Source organism: Phocoena sinus, chromosome 9, assembly GCF_008692025.1.
Source record: "Phocoena sinus isolate mPhoSin1 chromosome 9, mPhoSin1.pri, whole genome shotgun sequence".
Classification (NCBI taxonomy): Eukaryota; Metazoa; Chordata; class Mammalia; order Artiodactyla; family Phocoenidae; genus Phocoena; species Phocoena sinus.
In genome coordinates this window covers 23098500-23115387 of record NC_045771.1, presented here as the reverse complement: position 1 = coordinate 23115387, position 16888 = coordinate 23098500, and the positions used below count along the sequence as shown (strand labels likewise).

At 39.9% G+C, this 16888-nt stretch overlaps 1 protein-coding gene across 6 annotated transcripts in view; it reads left to right on the top strand.

Moving 5' to 3' along the window:
* The window catches only part of AHCYL2 (adenosylhomocysteinase like 2), a 204276-nt gene that overhangs the window by 144497 nt on the left and 42891 nt on the right, over positions 1–16888 (top strand). For 2 of the 6 annotated variants that reach the window (XM_032642989.1, XM_032642992.1), the window contains exons 2-4: positions 7750–7861; positions 15721–15864; positions 16304–16404. The exons of 1 other annotated variant lie outside the window; for it this stretch is intronic. In XM_032642989.1, the coding sequence (XP_032498880.1) occupies positions 7750–7861; positions 15721–15864; positions 16304–16404 (357 nt within the window). Of the gene's footprint in view, positions 1–4288; positions 4667–7749; positions 7862–15720; positions 15865–16303; positions 16405–16888 lie in introns of those variants that run through there. 3 more of the 6 variants (XM_032642993.1, XM_032642991.1, XM_032642990.1) reach the window with 3 other exon arrangements.

The following is a 16888-nucleotide window of genomic DNA, read 5'->3' as shown; positions in this document are numbered from 1 at the left end:
ATGGTCATAGCCATAGATAGGATAAAATGGTTGGTTAAGGAGAGAGTTAAGAGAGTTAGGGCGAATTGATTCATGCTTGCAGAGAGTGTTAGAGCAGTGGTTCTCAAACTGTGGTCCCCAGACCAGCAGCAGCAGCACCTGGAAACTTGTTAGAAATGCAAAATTTTGGTCCCCACCCAGATTTACTAAATCAGAAACCCTGGGGTGGGGCCTAGCATGTTTATAAGCTCACTGGGTGATTTTGATGAACCTAAAATTTGAGAACTACTTTGATAGATAAACTTGTTAAGTGGTAAGGCTTTTCCTGTCAGTCATAGTATCCTAAATTGCCTTCTGGCTGTATTTGGTATAGAGCTGCAGCTCCCTCTGCTCAGGCCTAGTGACATAAGCCATTAGACCAAGGACTTCCTTTTCACCTGAGTGAAGAAAATGAGGAACCAGCTGAGAGTGTTCTAGGGTGAATATCCTTGGTTAGGAAGAGCAGAAGTTTAGAGACTCATAAAGCAAGCAAAAAGATATTGGTCTGTCTCATTTCATGAAATTGTGAATAAGAGATCAAGATTGTCATGGATAATGGTGAACATCGATATTTGAGTTCAATTAATTTCCGTTTCAACTTTTGGTAGTGGCATTGAGCAAAGTTGCCAATTAAAGTGCTGTTAGATTTCAAATTCATATATGATTTAGCCATTACAGACTTGTGGTTTGATCAGAGCCCCAAAATTATCTGCGATGATGTCCTTTCTGAAACCCAATCCAATAAGAAAGTAAATTTAAGGAGCAATTTTAAATTAAATAAATTTACGATAAATTAAGAGGAATGACATGTATACACTGATGTGTATAAAATTGATGACTAATAAAAAAAAAGAGGAATCAGGTGGGGCTGGTACACCCAGGGGAGTTTTTGGTCTTCTGATCAATATCGTAAGTTTTGGTGTAGTGGAAAGAGCTTCGACTCTGGCGTAAACACAGGCTCACATTCTAGTCCCACTTACTTGCTGTGAGACCTCAGGCAAATCATTTGTTCTCTCAATACAGTCATTTGTACTTTCCTAATTTGTCAAATGGGGATAATTATGCCAAATTTTTAAGATTCTTTTTTTTTTTTTTTTTAATTATTTATTTATTTATTTATTTTTGGCTGTGTTGGCTCTTCGTTTCTCTGCGAGGGCTTTCCCTAATTGCGGCAAGTGGGGGCCACTCCTCATCGCAGTGCGCGGGCCTCTCACTATCGTGGCCTCTCCCATTGCGGAGCACAGGCTCCAGACGCGCAGGCTCAGTAATTGTGACTCACAGGGCTAGTTGCTCTGCGGCATGTGGGATCTTCCCAGACCAGGGCTCGAACCCGTGTCCTCTGCATTGGCAGGCGGATTCTTAACCACTGCGCCACCAGGGAAGCCCTTTTAAGATTCTTATACTGATTAACAGAAGTAACATAAACAAAGGCCTGTGCATAGTAGGCTCTTAATAAATATTAGTTCTCCTCCCCTTATTCTGTTCTTCCAGGGACCTTTTCTCTCAAAATGAAGATTATCCTAAAAAAAAGAATCTACCATTTTATGTTCTTTCTTGTGCTCAACAAGTACTCATTTTTTAAAAGAAAAATCATATCTGGGATTTTATAGTTAGGGAATTTAAAATGGTATAGCTACAAAGAACATGAACAAATCCAAATAATTTCCAAAGCTATTATCTTAACACCATCTATATGGATGACATTGGGGGAAATACAGAAATGATTCACAACTGAGGGCTGGTTCAGAGGGCTTGTTTTCTAATGGGGAGATCAATATGTAACAATCTATTATGAAGACCAGAGGAAATAAGGTAGAGAGAATGAATTAAAATAGATGTGGAAGGATCTTTGACTTCTGCTGGGATCTAACTAACCTAATTTTTTCTTTCTTTTTTTTTTTTTTTTGCGGTACGCGGGCCTCTCGCTGTTTTGTCCTCTCCCGTTGCGGAGCACAGGCTCCGGACGCGCAGGCTCAGCGGCCATGGCTCACGGGCCCAGCCGCTCCGCGGCATGTGGGATCTTCCCGGACCAGGGCACGAACCCGTGTCCCCTGCATCGGCAGGCGGACTCTCAACCACTGCGCCACCAGGGAAGCCCCTAACTAACCTAATTTGATTGCCTGATTCCTGGTCCATGCAGCGGTGATTTTCTGTGGCATTGTCAATATGACACTTTCAAGGGTCACATTCCAATAATGAACCTCTTTTCCATTTGCTGACACATCTGTCGGCATGCAAATGTTAACATCACTAACCCCCTTTCATCTTATATTCAAATTCAAAAATAAATTACCTGTTCTCGGGCTTCCCTGGTGGCGCAGTGGTTGAGAGTCTGCCTGCCGATGCAGGGGATGTGGGTTCGTGCCCCGGTCCGGGAGGATCCCACATACCGCGGAGCGGCTGGGCCCGTGAGCCATGGCCGCTGAGCCTGCGCGTCCGGAGCCTGTGCTCCGCAACGGGAGAGGCCACAACAGTGAGAGGCCCGCGTACCGAAAAAAAAAAAAAAAAAAAAAATTACCTGTTCTCTCTAGGGTCAAACTCCCACATCCTGGAGATGAGCAATGATAGTAAATTACTGAAAATAACAAGCAGATAAACAAATAAATTGAAATGGTCTCTGGGGAAATGCACGACGCATAATTGTCTATTAGATATACAGCCAGTAGTTTGTTCTCCTACCCTTCTCATCTGTTCCATCAGCCTTCTCAGGAGAATATGTCTCTCCAGCTCCTTTCTCTACACTGGTCACTCTTATCATGCATTAGCCCATAGCATCTTTCCATGATTAATAGGCAGTCACCTCTGTGCAAGATTTTGTTTTATATCTTCTGTGGAATATTTTTATGAATTGTAAAGTTATCAGATTTATCGTGGCATAAAAGTCTCTACAAACTAGCTCCTGTTTTTTCTTCAGCTACATGCCCTGCTACTTCTAACTTCCTGTATACATGTACTTGGTTCTTTGTCATACTGGGCTCCTGGCAGTTCCGTGTTCCTTTTGCTCTGTGAATATTGCTCTATGTACCTAGAAGGGCCACCCTACTTCACTCATCTTGAAAATTCATTCTCCTGAGTCGAGTATCAGATTAAACTCCTCTTCTAGGAAAACTTGCCTAACATACCCTGCTGACTTTATGTCACCATGTTATATGCTGCCACTGAATCTTGAACACATTTCTATTATAAGTACAGGCTTGTATATCTTTCTGTACCTGTGACTGACTATTCCATGAACTATTTGAGAGCAGGAACTATATGGTTTTTTTCTACATTTTTAACTCCTGACACTCTAGGAACCCAATAAGTTTCTGATACATAAATCAAAGAATCAATCAGAGTCTATGCCTCCATTAAGGGAGAAAAGCTGTACACATAAAAACAAATCTTTCATTTATTTATTCATATATATATTTAGTACCTTTCTCCCTGTGCCAAATGTTGTACTTGGCAGGAAGAATAAAAGGATGAGTAAACGTGATGCTTGACCTGGAGGAGCTCACTTTCTCATGGAGTAGCAGACATGTGATCCCTCATTTCAGTGATGCTAAGACATTACTGATCATCACGTGTGCCATTATGTTATGGACAAGCACTCATTCTAAAGGAAGAATTCAAATCACATTCCCACCCCAGTCTCTGTAACATATAGTTGAATGTAGCTTTCCTATTCACTGGGTCCCTTTCAGAAACCAACAAATAAATAATGTGATTCTTTGCCCTTTCATTTGACTCTACTTGATATGCAACAAGGTCATTATGATTCTGGGGGCCCTGAGGAAATAGAAGACTCCCTATGCCAGTCACACTTTCCACAAGACACAGTTTTTGAAAAAAGCAAGCAGATCACTCGACACCTAATCAGCAACAATCTTGAGATGGAACTAGAAACCGAATGTCAAAACCTGCGTAAAAAGATGAACAATTAAGAGTAAAGCAGTGGTCTGAGAAAGTTGATTTTCTTGGTGACAGAGCTGAAACCTGTGTTCGCAGTTTGACTAACCCAAGGACACAGAGTGTAGGTTAGGGGCTGCCTGAGCACTTGGCTCCTTTTTTTTTTCTTACCATCTTTATAAATTCCCTCATTGTTTTAGTGGCTCTGTAGTTAATTTTTTTCTAATGAGACTAGGTTAACTAAAGTCATCTGACATGGAAAAGGAGGAGGTATGGTTAAAAAGGAAGCTAATTAGCAAGTTAATTATAGCAGGTAAAAAAGTGCACCGGTTATATAAATAAGCTATTGTTATGCACATGCAAGTTGGGCCTTGTCAAGGGACTTGTTAAGGTTTAGAGGTCAGAGGATCCGTGTAATTAGGTGTTTAGGGGAAAAATAATAATAATAAAAGCAAAACAGCCACCAGAATTAGGAATGGCTGATGAGCCACTAACAGAAATGCCTTATTAAATTGGGCTCTACTGCTGGAGGGGTCGTTGGAGTGCTTCAGGGTTTCCAGGGAAGGCACCACCACCAAAACAACGAAAAGAAAAGCTAGCTGGAACCAGAGCCAACAGAATTGCTGATGAGGAAAGTTTAAAGGCCTAGACACAAGGGCCCCTGGACTGGAGAGGTGGCAGTAGGGCTGGTGATGTCACTATGCTGAGCAACAAGAAGAAATACATTGTCAATGGCAACTCTGGGATTAAAGCCCAGGTGAGGCTAAGCTCTTATTTACCAGTCTTGCTGCCGCTATAGCCACTGTTGTAAAAGGCCAGCTGCTTTTGCCCTCTTTCCTGCTTTCGTCCGTTCTTCTGGCGTAACGTGAGCTGCTCCTCTCCTAATTCTCTTTCCCTTCCTCGCCTTGATGCCTGTTGGAATTAGGCAATTTTCTCTCAAATGGATAAGGAGGGTTCCCTTAAAGGACTCTCTGATTTCAGATAAGGTAGGAAAGTTAGAGGTAGAATCTACCAGAGTATCCCAACTGGGGTGGGAAGATTACTGTTCTACAAGTAGGAGTGAAAAATGTAATGGCATGTAACTATTAAGGGGAGGTGGGCACCAAGGATGGGTTGTCAGTAAAAGATAAACATTTATTTCTTGGGGCAATTGTATAACTTACTCTATATAAGTGATTAGTCTCTTTTTAATATTCTTCTGTCTTAAAGAAACTTGAGTTCAGTGTCTGACAAGTAAACAAGATTTAGAACCCTATGTCTCTGAGTGCAGAAAGCCTACATAGCCTAGTCTTTAGTGCCAAAAGATAGCCTAAACTCGGGAATTCCCTGACGGGACAGTGGTTAGGGCTCTGCACTTCCACTGCAGGGGGTATGGGTTTGATCCCTGGTCTGGGAACTGAGATCCCACAAACTGCACAGCACAGCCAGAAAAAAAAAAGATATCCTAAACTTGACCTGGGTAGGAGGAAGTACTGTAAATGGAGGGGACTTTATAGAGAAGAGAGCTCAGTTTAAGGTAACTGGTTTGAAATGATGGCGCAGCTAGATGGCTACATGGTTTGGTATTGTTGGGGTAAACGGTTGTGTGCCCACCCACCCCATCCTACAAATCTAGAGAAGTAGAGTGACTGGTCCCCTCTAGTGGTGTGTGAGTGCGAGGGGGTGGTACATAATCGAAGGCAGGGTTTGTCTGTTACTCTTTTTTAAAAGTAGGCACTACTGACATTAGTGACTCATTGTGGCCTTTGGAAAGTCAATGACTACTCCTTTTCCTAGATGGGCCTCTAAAAAAGAAAGACATATTATTGTCTTGAACAAGGTTGGTGAAATGGAAGCCAGTGTTTTGAGCTTGACTGCTACTCCCCTCCCCATCTTCTCACCCACCTTCTTCCCCTTCCCCACTTTTTTTTTTTTTTGCCCTTAAAAATTCTTTTAACTGTAGACTTGGCTTATGATTACCATATTTACTTAATAGTCAATCAAGTACAGACTCTGAAGATAGAGTAAGATTCATCGTTTTGGCACATGGCTGCCTATTATGTGTCAGGCGTTTTCGCCTGAGGATATAAAGGTGAATAAGATACATGGCTCCTGCCTTTATGGAGCCTAGTTTGTACAGGATACAGGTAGATAGTTGTATTCACTGTGATAAGAGAAGTACATGGAGGTTCATCCCATGGAAGTGCATAAAAGGGCACTTTATCTTTTTGGAATAAATTGCTACTTCAGTAAAATAATTAATTTTGCCATTTTTCATTTTGGGAAATGCTTCTAATCCAAAGAATTTTCTTATTGCTGAAAACAATTTGCAAACTCTAAAGTACTACACAGGCTATATTTGTTGTTATAGCTATGAAAATGCTATAAATTCCCCTAAAAGGCATGCTAAGCTAATTTGATTTGGCATTGGTCCCCTTGTCTGAATACTCAAATGACTCAGTAGTTACCTCTAACTGCAGGAAATGTGGCCGACAGTTGCTGCTTTCATTCTGGTATGCCGTATCTGTGTTCTGCCCATCAAGGAACCATCTTTTTATCATGAAAGGCAGAATCAGTTGTCAGATCTTTGATTTTTCCTGCCTCCACACCAAATGGATCCACATCTAAGCAATTATGCAAACATTCAATTACGGAAAAATAAAGAAAGATATTTGTTGAATAATGATATGAGCTTTGATGTGAAGTGTTATAAAGTATCAGCTGAACTTGGAACAGTAGGAAAAAGAGATAAAATTGCAAAAAGATCATGATCAGATATTGTCCAAAATGCAACCTCCAAGAATATTGTTTATACATATTCAGTCCAGTTATCCACTCCTACATCTGTTATAGTTAACAAATTATCAACCTTGTGGCTTTTAGTATTTTGTGATACCAAACATTAAAAATTATAAATTAGGGAATTCCCTGGTGGTCCAGTGGTTAGGACTCTGTGCTTTCACTCCTGTGGCCCAGGTTCATTCTCTGGTTGGGCAACTAAGATCCTGCAAGCTGCAGGGCGTGGCCAAAATTAAAAATTTTTTTTAATAATAGATTAATTTTTACTATACTTATTAGTACTGAAAAGCTAATTAATGCATTTTAGAAAGCCTTTAAAAAGCTAGAGTGACTACCTGCAAGAGTTACAAGAACAGTGAATTTGTAGGGGGTGGGAGTTGGGGAGCCAGGTATTAATTGAATCACCTGCTGTGTTTCACGGTTTGCATACATTGTTGCATATGACCCTCTAAAACTTTTGAAGTAAGTTCTTTCATTTTTGTTGTATTTACCAGAAGAGGAGGGTCACAAAAACACCTTGATGAACAGCATATAGCTAATGAGTGGCATAACCAGGGTTTAAATGCAGTTCCAGAAAGCTCTATATGAATAGAAAGCTTTTTTTTTTTCTATTGTACCATACTATTTCCTGAGAATCTTAAAACCTGAAGGCAGGTCACTTTACCTTTCTGTATCTTGCAGTTTCTCATCTTAGATATATGAAGATTGGAATAGATAGTCTCAAAGATTCTTTCCAGCTTTAATTTTCAGCTAAACTATAGGAAGGATTTCTGAATATGACTCGACTTTCTATTTTAACCAGTACATCCCCTTCTCTCTTTGATTGCAAAAGGTATATAGTCAGAGAGTGGTTCCAGGATTTAAATTTCATAGAAATTTCATAGAAACAGAGTAGGTAAAGAATGAAAAATCATTCTCTCCGAAGAGTCTTAACATTCCAAATGTGGGTTAGTGCAATCAGATCAGCTATGAGGGAAGGTAAGATCCTATAATGCAAGCCTTGAATTGCTGTCTCAAAATGGAGGTTATTTTCCTTTGTGTAACTAGAGTTCTTTTTCTTAGCAGATCCAGTTTGCTGACCAGAAGCAAGAATTCAACAAACGTCCCACCAAAATTGGACGTCGCTCTCTGTCTCGCTCCATTTCTCAGTCATCTACTGACAGCTATAGCTCAGGTGAGGACTGAACGGCTATGGACCCACTTGTGGAGGCTACTTAAGTATGATCAACGGACCCTCCTGTCTATCCCAGGCTAATTAAGCGTAATCAAACCTATGTTTTGGTATAAACACTTTGATTCTCAGTGGAAATTTGGACCAAAATTCTGGATGGAATCTTTGGATTCCTGTTGGGGATTCAGAGTGGAGCTTAACAGAGGCTTCCTCTTCCAATAAAGGCAGAAGAGGGTGATTAAGGAAATTGAGTTCTGACTTATTCAGAGGGTGAGAGTATGTTGCTCACTGATGACCTTCACTGAGCAGCAAGTATGAAGACTTGTGTTTTTTCCATTCTTTGAAAATAAAAGAGGGGGGTCCCCCTACATCCATCTGGGAAACTTTAATTGCCCCGAGAAACAGTGAAATCATTGTAGCTAGTTCAAGTAAGCCCTTTGCCTTCTCTTCTAAGCTGTGACATTGTATTGTCTGTTACTCCTTCCTTCCTGGCAGTGGCATTAATTCCAATATATGGGCCCTGGGCTTGAGTTATCATTTAATGCCAGATGAATATTAACATGTGAGACCTTCTGTCAGCATTGACCATTTGTTTTTTGATTGTTTGTTTTGTTTTGTTTTTTTAACATCTTTATTGGAGTATAATTGCTTTACAATGTTATAACAAAGTGAATCAGCTATATGCATATGTATATCCCCATATCCGTATCCCCATATCCCCTCCCTCTTGCGTCTCCCTCCCACCCTCCCTATTCCACCCCTCTAGGTGGCCACAAAGCACTGAGCTGATCTCCCTGTGCTATGCAGCTGCTTCCCACTAGCTATTGACCATTTGTTCAACAGTGCCCAGTATACGTCTGATCTAATATGGAGCTATTTTATTTTGCTCTTATGTAGGAATGTGGTAGGAAGCTGAGTGTTTATCCTAGTTACCTCTTCATATTATAAATAGAACATTCATTAGAAAATTTTCATCTTGACCTGAAATTTTGTTTTTCACACAAATAGGAAAGTAGTGTTTGTTATGTAAAGTTGAAGAAAGCTTGTTGGAGACACTAACTTTTAGATTGGGTAGATTGTTATTTACACTTTTTACATTTCTTGTTTTACATTTCCCTCACAATCACATAATGTAAATCCCTAGGGATTTTTGTCTAAAGATACCAAATTTTGTAACTTATTCTGCTAAAATAACCAGCAGAATAATAAATAATTAAATTAAATAAATAATTTTCAATAACGGTTGAAAATTGATGAGCCAGTTACTGTAACTCTGGAAAGTATAATAGTTGTGCAAATGTGAATTGTAAAAGAGTGTGTACATTTTAGACTCTTGAGTTTGTGCATGTTATCTAAAGATTGATAACTAAATGATAATAGTACTAAAATTTAACTTCAGCTCAATCTCTTCCCTACACACGGGACCCACATTTCCAACTATGTTCCTGTGGAGAAAACCAATGCCTGCCTTCCCACAGAAGTCCCCTATGCAGGGAGGTACTTACAAAATCTCTATTTACCCAGAAGAGTGTGTTTGTCGCTTTTGAACACGTAGTTGCCTGGTATAGCTCATTGGTGAGTGATATTGACTGATGTCACCACCCTGCATAGATTGGACCTTTTAGGTTGAACTATGTGAAATTGCCATTTCTATAGTAAAAAAAATTATCAACCTTATATATCCATTTAAGGGTACTGAGTTTGGGAGTGTGGAGTCGAAACATCCTGGACCTGGAAAATAACTTAAAGATCAATTATTCAGCTTCCCATTGGATGCTGGAATTACCTTGATAGCATTCCTGACAAATGGCCATCTGGCCTCTTTGGGAGCATTTTCGATCATAGGGTGATCCTTGCTTGATCTAGTAATTTAGCTCCCAATAAGCTCTTATACAATCCCTAAAATATAAAGATTTTATTTAGAAATAAAAATCACCATATTTGGCTGCCTGATTTGGAGGGCATCCTACTGTCCTGGTTAACCTCATCTGGATATATTCCAGATTGTGTCCTTTTAAAAATATTATGCCTGTGAATATAATATTCTTGGTATGGTCCAAAATAATCTGTAGTAGGTGTTATTTCCATAAACTCAATGCTTTTCAAATGAAACCTAAGATTATGTTTGCAGCTGTGTCACACACGCTGTTACCTTCTCTTGTTTCCACATGAGCAATTGTCAAACCCTTTTAAACAGACTGTGGGGGCTTCCCTGGTGGCGCAGTGGTTGAGAGTCCGCCTGCCGATGCAGGGGACACGGGTTCGTGCCCCGGTCTGGGAAGATCCCACGTGCCGCGGAGCGGCTAGGCCCATGAGCCATGGCCGCTGAGCCGGCGCGTCCAGAGCCTGTGCTCCGCAACGGGAGAGGCCACAACAGTGAGAGGGCCGCGTACCGCAAAAAAAACCAAAAAACAAAACAGACTGTGAATGGAGATGCCTACTGCCTATATTCTTGGACTGGGAGTTAGGAGAGACCTAGTTTCTAGGCTTTGATCAGTGTGTGATTTGTTGTGGGATCCTGGAAAACTCTGACAGTCTGAAATGCTCATAACAGAGGCAATGGGAAAGTTATATGAGGTAACACAGAAAAAGCTCCATACTCATCAAATGAAAAGCCAGGAATAACAAAATTACAGCTTTCTAAATATGAGAAGATATGCAAATGCATGTCAGTAAGAACTTGGAACCCATTTGTAGCATATGTTATATTTTAATTGACTATAGAAATTAATATTGTTAGAGCCCCAAAGACTGATCCTTGGACTTCTTCCCTTCTGTGTTTATCTCTTCCCAAGGGAACTCATTCAGTCTCATAGTTTTAAATACCATATATTGGTGTTTGATTCTCAGATTTTATCTCTAGCCTAAATCTTTCCTCTGCACCCTAGCCCCAGATATTCAACTACCTGCTCAGTCCTTTCACTTGGATGTTTTATAGGCATCTCAGCTCTCCCATGTCTTAAAAACTGAATTGCTGAGTTCCAACCTTGCCCCTCTTCAGTCTATTCTCAATGCTGCAGCCAGATTCATTTTTTAAAATAAGTCAGATCGTATCACATCTTAGCCCCACACCCTCCAGTGGCTTCCCAGTCTCGCTCTGAGTAGGAGCTAAAGTTCTCACAATGGCCTACAAGACCCTATACCATCCACCCTCACATTATATTTCTAATCACATCTCTAATTTCCCAAACGTTCCTCCTCCCCTGGCTATTTTGTTCACTCCAGTCGTTCTATCCTACTAACTGTTATTTTGAAACATGCCACGCCTTCTCCTGCCTTAAGGCCTTTGCACTTGCTATTTCCTCTGCCTGGAATGCTCTAGGATACCCTCACTGGGTATCTTGCCTCCTTAGGTTCTTAACCAAAGATCACCTTCTCACTGAGACCTATCCTCTATTAAAATTGTACAGACACCCCACACCTATCAATTTTCCTCCTTTATTTTTCTCCATAGCACTTATTATCATATAACATATAATTTATTGTTGTCTTTCTTCCCTTACTTGAATATGAGATCCATGAGAGCAGAGATTTTTATCTCTTTGGTATTGCTCTCTTCCCACCACTTAGAACTGTGTTTGACACATAAGAGGTGCTCAATAAATACATATTGGGGAAAGGTGTCCAGAGACATTCTTATACGACTTTACACCCCTGTAAAGGAGTATATACCTCTGATACACTTTCTGTATGTGAAGAGTTAGAAGGTTTATGACATTTCAAAAAAAGATACCTTCCTGTCCAAAGTGCTTGTTTTTCTGAAGATACTTAGAGTCTTACTTAGGCTGTGGCGTACTCTCCCTTCCTAATGATCCTAATACTAAGTTTTGCCGTGCTTTTATTTAGGAACCTCTCCTGGCCTTTTCAACCAGGCTCCTCCTGGGAATCACAGAACACAGGAAAGGATGGTTCTTCAAAGGATGGATCATAGCTAGTACCCTGCTAGATGCAGAGGAGAGGCGTTAATTCATATATTCAGTGGATGCTCCAAGACATTAGGGCTTAATTCTAATGGAACCCAGACTGAAAGGGGCTACATCAATCCTTGAAATTATTTTATAAAAAACAAACTTCCAAAAACTCTTTCTCTAAGCACAAAACCCTTAAAAACAAATGAATAGAAGAGACTTTTCTTCAAAGTCAGATCATTCTCAGTGATATATTTCTGAAAAAGCTGTCTTTGCAGTGAGTTAATTGGTTAAGGATAAGGAAAGAGGACCAAAGTTCCTTAGTTCATAATTGGTTCTTCTAAAGCTTGAAGTATTTTCAGATTTTTCCAAATAACAAAGTTTTGTTTGTCTATATTTTGGTTGCTAACATAGCTTTTCACATATTTCTAGAATGTTATCAATGAAATCTGCTGCACATTGACACAAAGGTCATTACTGTTATTCTATTACCAAATGAATAGATTGGGTCCAAGAGGAATTGCCTGACTCAGAATAGCCTGATAGGACTAATTCAGCCAGAAGTCTGACTGCTTCTTCTCCTAGCAATAACCCACAATATCACAGCTTCTAGGAGGTAAGGCTTAATCAGGCTTGAGCCATAGAACATATGTATGACAGTTCCATGGGATAGATTATGGATTAGTGATTCACCAAATTATGTTTTGATTCTGAGGTACCATGAAACAAGAGAACATCCCATGAAAGAGTTATTTTGTACTTTGTATTACTTTTCTACCTAGAAATTGAACCCTTTTTTTGTGATTATCTCATTTATTCATAAGATTTTTCTGGTGGGAGTTAGGGGAAAGGGAGAGCATGGGGAGAGAGAGGATCTATTATACTCCCTATTTTATGGTTGGATAAATTGAAAATTGGTCACTTAACCAATTAGAGGTGAAGCTAGAGCTAAGGTCTCAGACCTGTACTTCAGTAGGTGATTGTCTTGATTATCGGTTGTTCATTTTTAACTAAATTATGACTCTGGGCTTCATAATGTGCTGACAATTACAAACACTTTAGAATTTTTAATTCAATCTCAACTATTTGAATTTTTAATTCAATCTCAACTATTTTCATGAATATGCTACTTTAAATATAGTGGCAGAAATGAGTTATGGATTTAAAAAAGTGTTATGTTAGTTCAGGAATAATCTTTCCACTGTGTTTGCAACAATAGCATTCTCTTGGTCTAAGTGTGTCAGCCATTTTGCATTCAATATTAGTACAGTCTAGACAACTGATACTTTTGGATCTCACTTGATAACAGGTCTGTATAAAGGGCTCTTTGAAAACAAATCCATTTTGGCTCAAAGAAAAAGATTGGTTGAACTAACTATAACCAGTTGACTACTGTTAAGAAAAGAAAATACAGTTCTTTCCCTTTAGAAAGGGGAAGTAGTATAAATAATTTTTTTCTTTGAGTTGGAAGAAAACCAAAAATTTGAGTACTTCTCTTAAGGAGAATTTTAGGGGGTTTTGTTGTTTGGTTGGCTTTTTTCCCCTGACTCGTCCTTAAAAGCTGAAGAGGCATAGGGAGAGGAGAGCTATTCTGGGTAGAGTTAGGACTCCAGTCTCAACCTTTTTCATCACTGCCAGCCAACCACCTGCTGCTTGGGTAGATTAATAGATGACGGAGGTAGAGAAAAAAAGAAACTGCTAAATAATATTGTATGTATGTCATTCCTTTCCCATTCAAAATCCTAGAGCTAAGTAAGAACCCTTAAAGATGTTATATTTGGTATTGAATTAAAAATATGTACAAAAAACAGTAATAATACCAGGTATCATTTACTGAGTGCTTAATTACTTTATGCCAGCATTGCACTAAGCACTTTATGTACACTATTTTATTTAATCTTCTCAACAACTTGATTCTGACAAATCATGTCTGCGTATTATATAGTCTGCTTCATAGCACATATTACAACCATATAGAAAGAAAAACTCTAAATAATTAATTCTGTAATTAGTTATTTCATGTCTGACTCACCTACTAGACTGAAAATCCCATGAAGGCAAAGACAATCGATATCCGTCCTGTATCCCCAGCACTTAGACTGTACCTGGTACATAGTAGATGCACAATAAAATTCATTGACTGAACAACTGAATGTGTGAATGACTGAATACATGAATGAATTTACAGCCCTATGAAAAAGGTTCTGGTGTCACCTCTACTTTATACCCAGAAGCAGAGACTGAGACTTCAACCAAAATCTCTCTGACTCCAGAACACTTAACCACTGTATTTAAATGGCCATTAGGGAGCATAAAAATCATCATGGCTCTGGAAAAGGATTTGAAATTTCAGGATACTCTGAATGTGAAGACTTTCTTCAAAAGCAACTTTTCTATAAATTTGGACAGGATTAGGATGGCTGTTATCTTTCTTCTCCCAGGTGATAGAAGCATGGTTCCCCTAAGCCTCCGACTCATAAGCCATTTCTGAGTATTGATTGGTGAAACAGGTGACTGCCCAGGCAACTGTTTCTGGGCTCTGTTGCCAAAGGTACTTTGAGCTCTCACTCACCCTAGGAGGGAGAACCATAGACTTTTTGTACAGATTATCTCCTTTCAAGAACAAAAGTCCCTTTGGGGATTTATTAATTCCCCCACCTCCCCGGGTGCTCATGTTCTTTCTTGTTGCCTCGTGTTAGGACTTTGCTCTAGGGCAGTTTTCCAGCTCCAAGAGAGACACTTGGGCCCCTGCTGCCCAAACATTTTGTAGCACCATGCTTGATTAACTGGGCAAGGTCAGACTTGCCTTTTACAGCCCTCCCAGAGATAGACCCTTTGCTAAGAAATCCCAGAAATGCCTTAATTCTCTGGATATAAGTAGATCAGGAGACCCTAGGAGCTCTGAGCTTTTGTAGCTTTCTCCCCTTAAAAATGATGGAAGTACTTCTTATCTCATTGAGAAATATATAATGCTTTATAGACAGTGCTTTATGTCCCCAACCTTCCTCCCCTCAAAACCTTGAGGACTGCTTAGGAAGAAACTATCCTCAGGAACTTAAACATAAATCAAAGAAAGAGATTACTTCAAATCATCCAGCAAGTGATTAGCAACTACAGAATTATATGAAGACTAAAAAGACCTCAGTCAAACATGGGAATGGCAGCAGCCGTAGCTGCCTATTAGCCACAATCAAAAGTCGTAGACCTTCCACCCTCTAGTGTATGTTGCTAAATGGATTCGTCATCAGAGCATTTAATTATACTGAAAGAGGGTTTATCTGCTTCTCTGGGAATCTAAAATGCCTAATGCAGGACCCACTGAGGCCAGCAAGAAGGGAGAGCACACTGAATACTTCATTGTCAATGTCTAATTGGGTCTGCAGGCATAGTTCAGCCTCATCAGAGCCAGTCTTAAAAAAGAAAGCTCTGTTTTGTCAGACAAACACTTTTTGTGTGGTTCTTAATTACTTTCCCATGGGTTCCTTGTTTTCTAGGTCTTATCTGTTCAGTTACTGTACTGAAACACAAATTACATCAGGTGTTTGAGCAGCAAGCAGGGAAGGGTAGCTAGGATTCCAGAAACCCATAGGTTAATCACCATGATCATGCATTAAGAACTTGAACCTATTGCTACAGTGGTATAACTTCTCTCTTTTTTCATTTTCAAGGACTTCTGCATGTTCTGAAGATAAAGTTAGCCTTAGATTCCAAGTTAATGCTACCCAGGGGGGATGTCTTTGGCAACGTCTCTCAGCTTCCTCTTTCTGGCCTGCGGATAGCACTTTCCATGGGTGGTGATTGAGACAGCTCCTTGGTGCCACTTAGGTGCTTGCTTACCAAATGTGTAAATTTACAAGGTGCTGGATTACTAGAAAAGCCTCAGTTCACTCCACGGTTTGGAGTTTTAGAGGAATCCATTTTTTCCCCTAAAGGTATTTTATTCTGTCATTCCAGCTGCTTCATATACAGATAGCTCTGATGATGAGACATCTCCCAGGGACAAGCAGCAAAAGAACTCTAAGGGAAGCAGTGACTTCTGTGTCAAGAACATCAAACAGGCGGAGTTTGGACGAAGAGAAATTGAAATTGCTGAACAAGGTAAGGAAAATAAACACCTTTTCCTCTCAAGCTGCCTGTGTCTTTTTGTCCATGTTAATTCATTTTTACATCCTGGGCTCTAGTAGTTTGTGAAATTTCAGTGTGATTTTGAAGAATACTTATAACAAAAGAAATATGGGCTCAGGAAACACTGTGGGGAGGGAGTAAACTCTAGAGGGTCTAGAAGGAACAAGGAAGAGGGGGAGAGAAACTAGATAAGGGGGACTGGGATATAGGGAATTAAACATTGGACCATTTACCTCTGGAAGTCTCTTATAACAGAAAAATCAAGTTTAATGTTTTGATCCCTTGAGAAACTTAATCTAACAGAGAACCTGTTTGGGGAAGGATCTTATCTTAAGAGAGTACATTTTTCTGTTATTGTTTACCTCTCATCCCTCCTCTCTAAAATTGCTGCATGTGTATCGGGCCTTTTCAGAAATGCCGGCACTGATGGCTTTGAGGAAGAGAGCTCAAGGAGAGAAACCTTTGGCCGGAGCCAAAATTGTGGGTTGCACACACATCACTGCTCAGACTGCTGTGAGTCCTTTTCCTTTCTCTGCATAACAATAGTTAATAACAGCCACCAGCTATTGAGGGCTGGCACATGCCAAGCACTAGTTCAGAGCTTAACAAGCGCTCATTAACCCTCATAATGGCCATGTAAAAGCACATATTCCTGTTTCCATTTTATAAATGAGGAAGCTGAAGCTCAGGGAGTTTAAGTAATTTGTCCAAGGTTATACAGCTAGTAAACCACAGAATCGAGATTTAAACTTCAATATATCTGATTCCCAAGCTTATTCTTTCTCCAGTCTTCTCCACTGCTTCCCCTTATCTTCCCTTCCAGTGTCATTTCTACACAGCACCTCTGTGTTAGGCTGCTTTCAGCTGCAAATAAGAGAAAACCTGATTCAACCTGGATTGTACGTAAGGGAATTCATGACATTACATAGCTAGAAGTCCAGAGGTAAGGTGGACTTCAGATGAAGGCTCTCAGGGCTCAGTTTCATCTGTCCGTGAT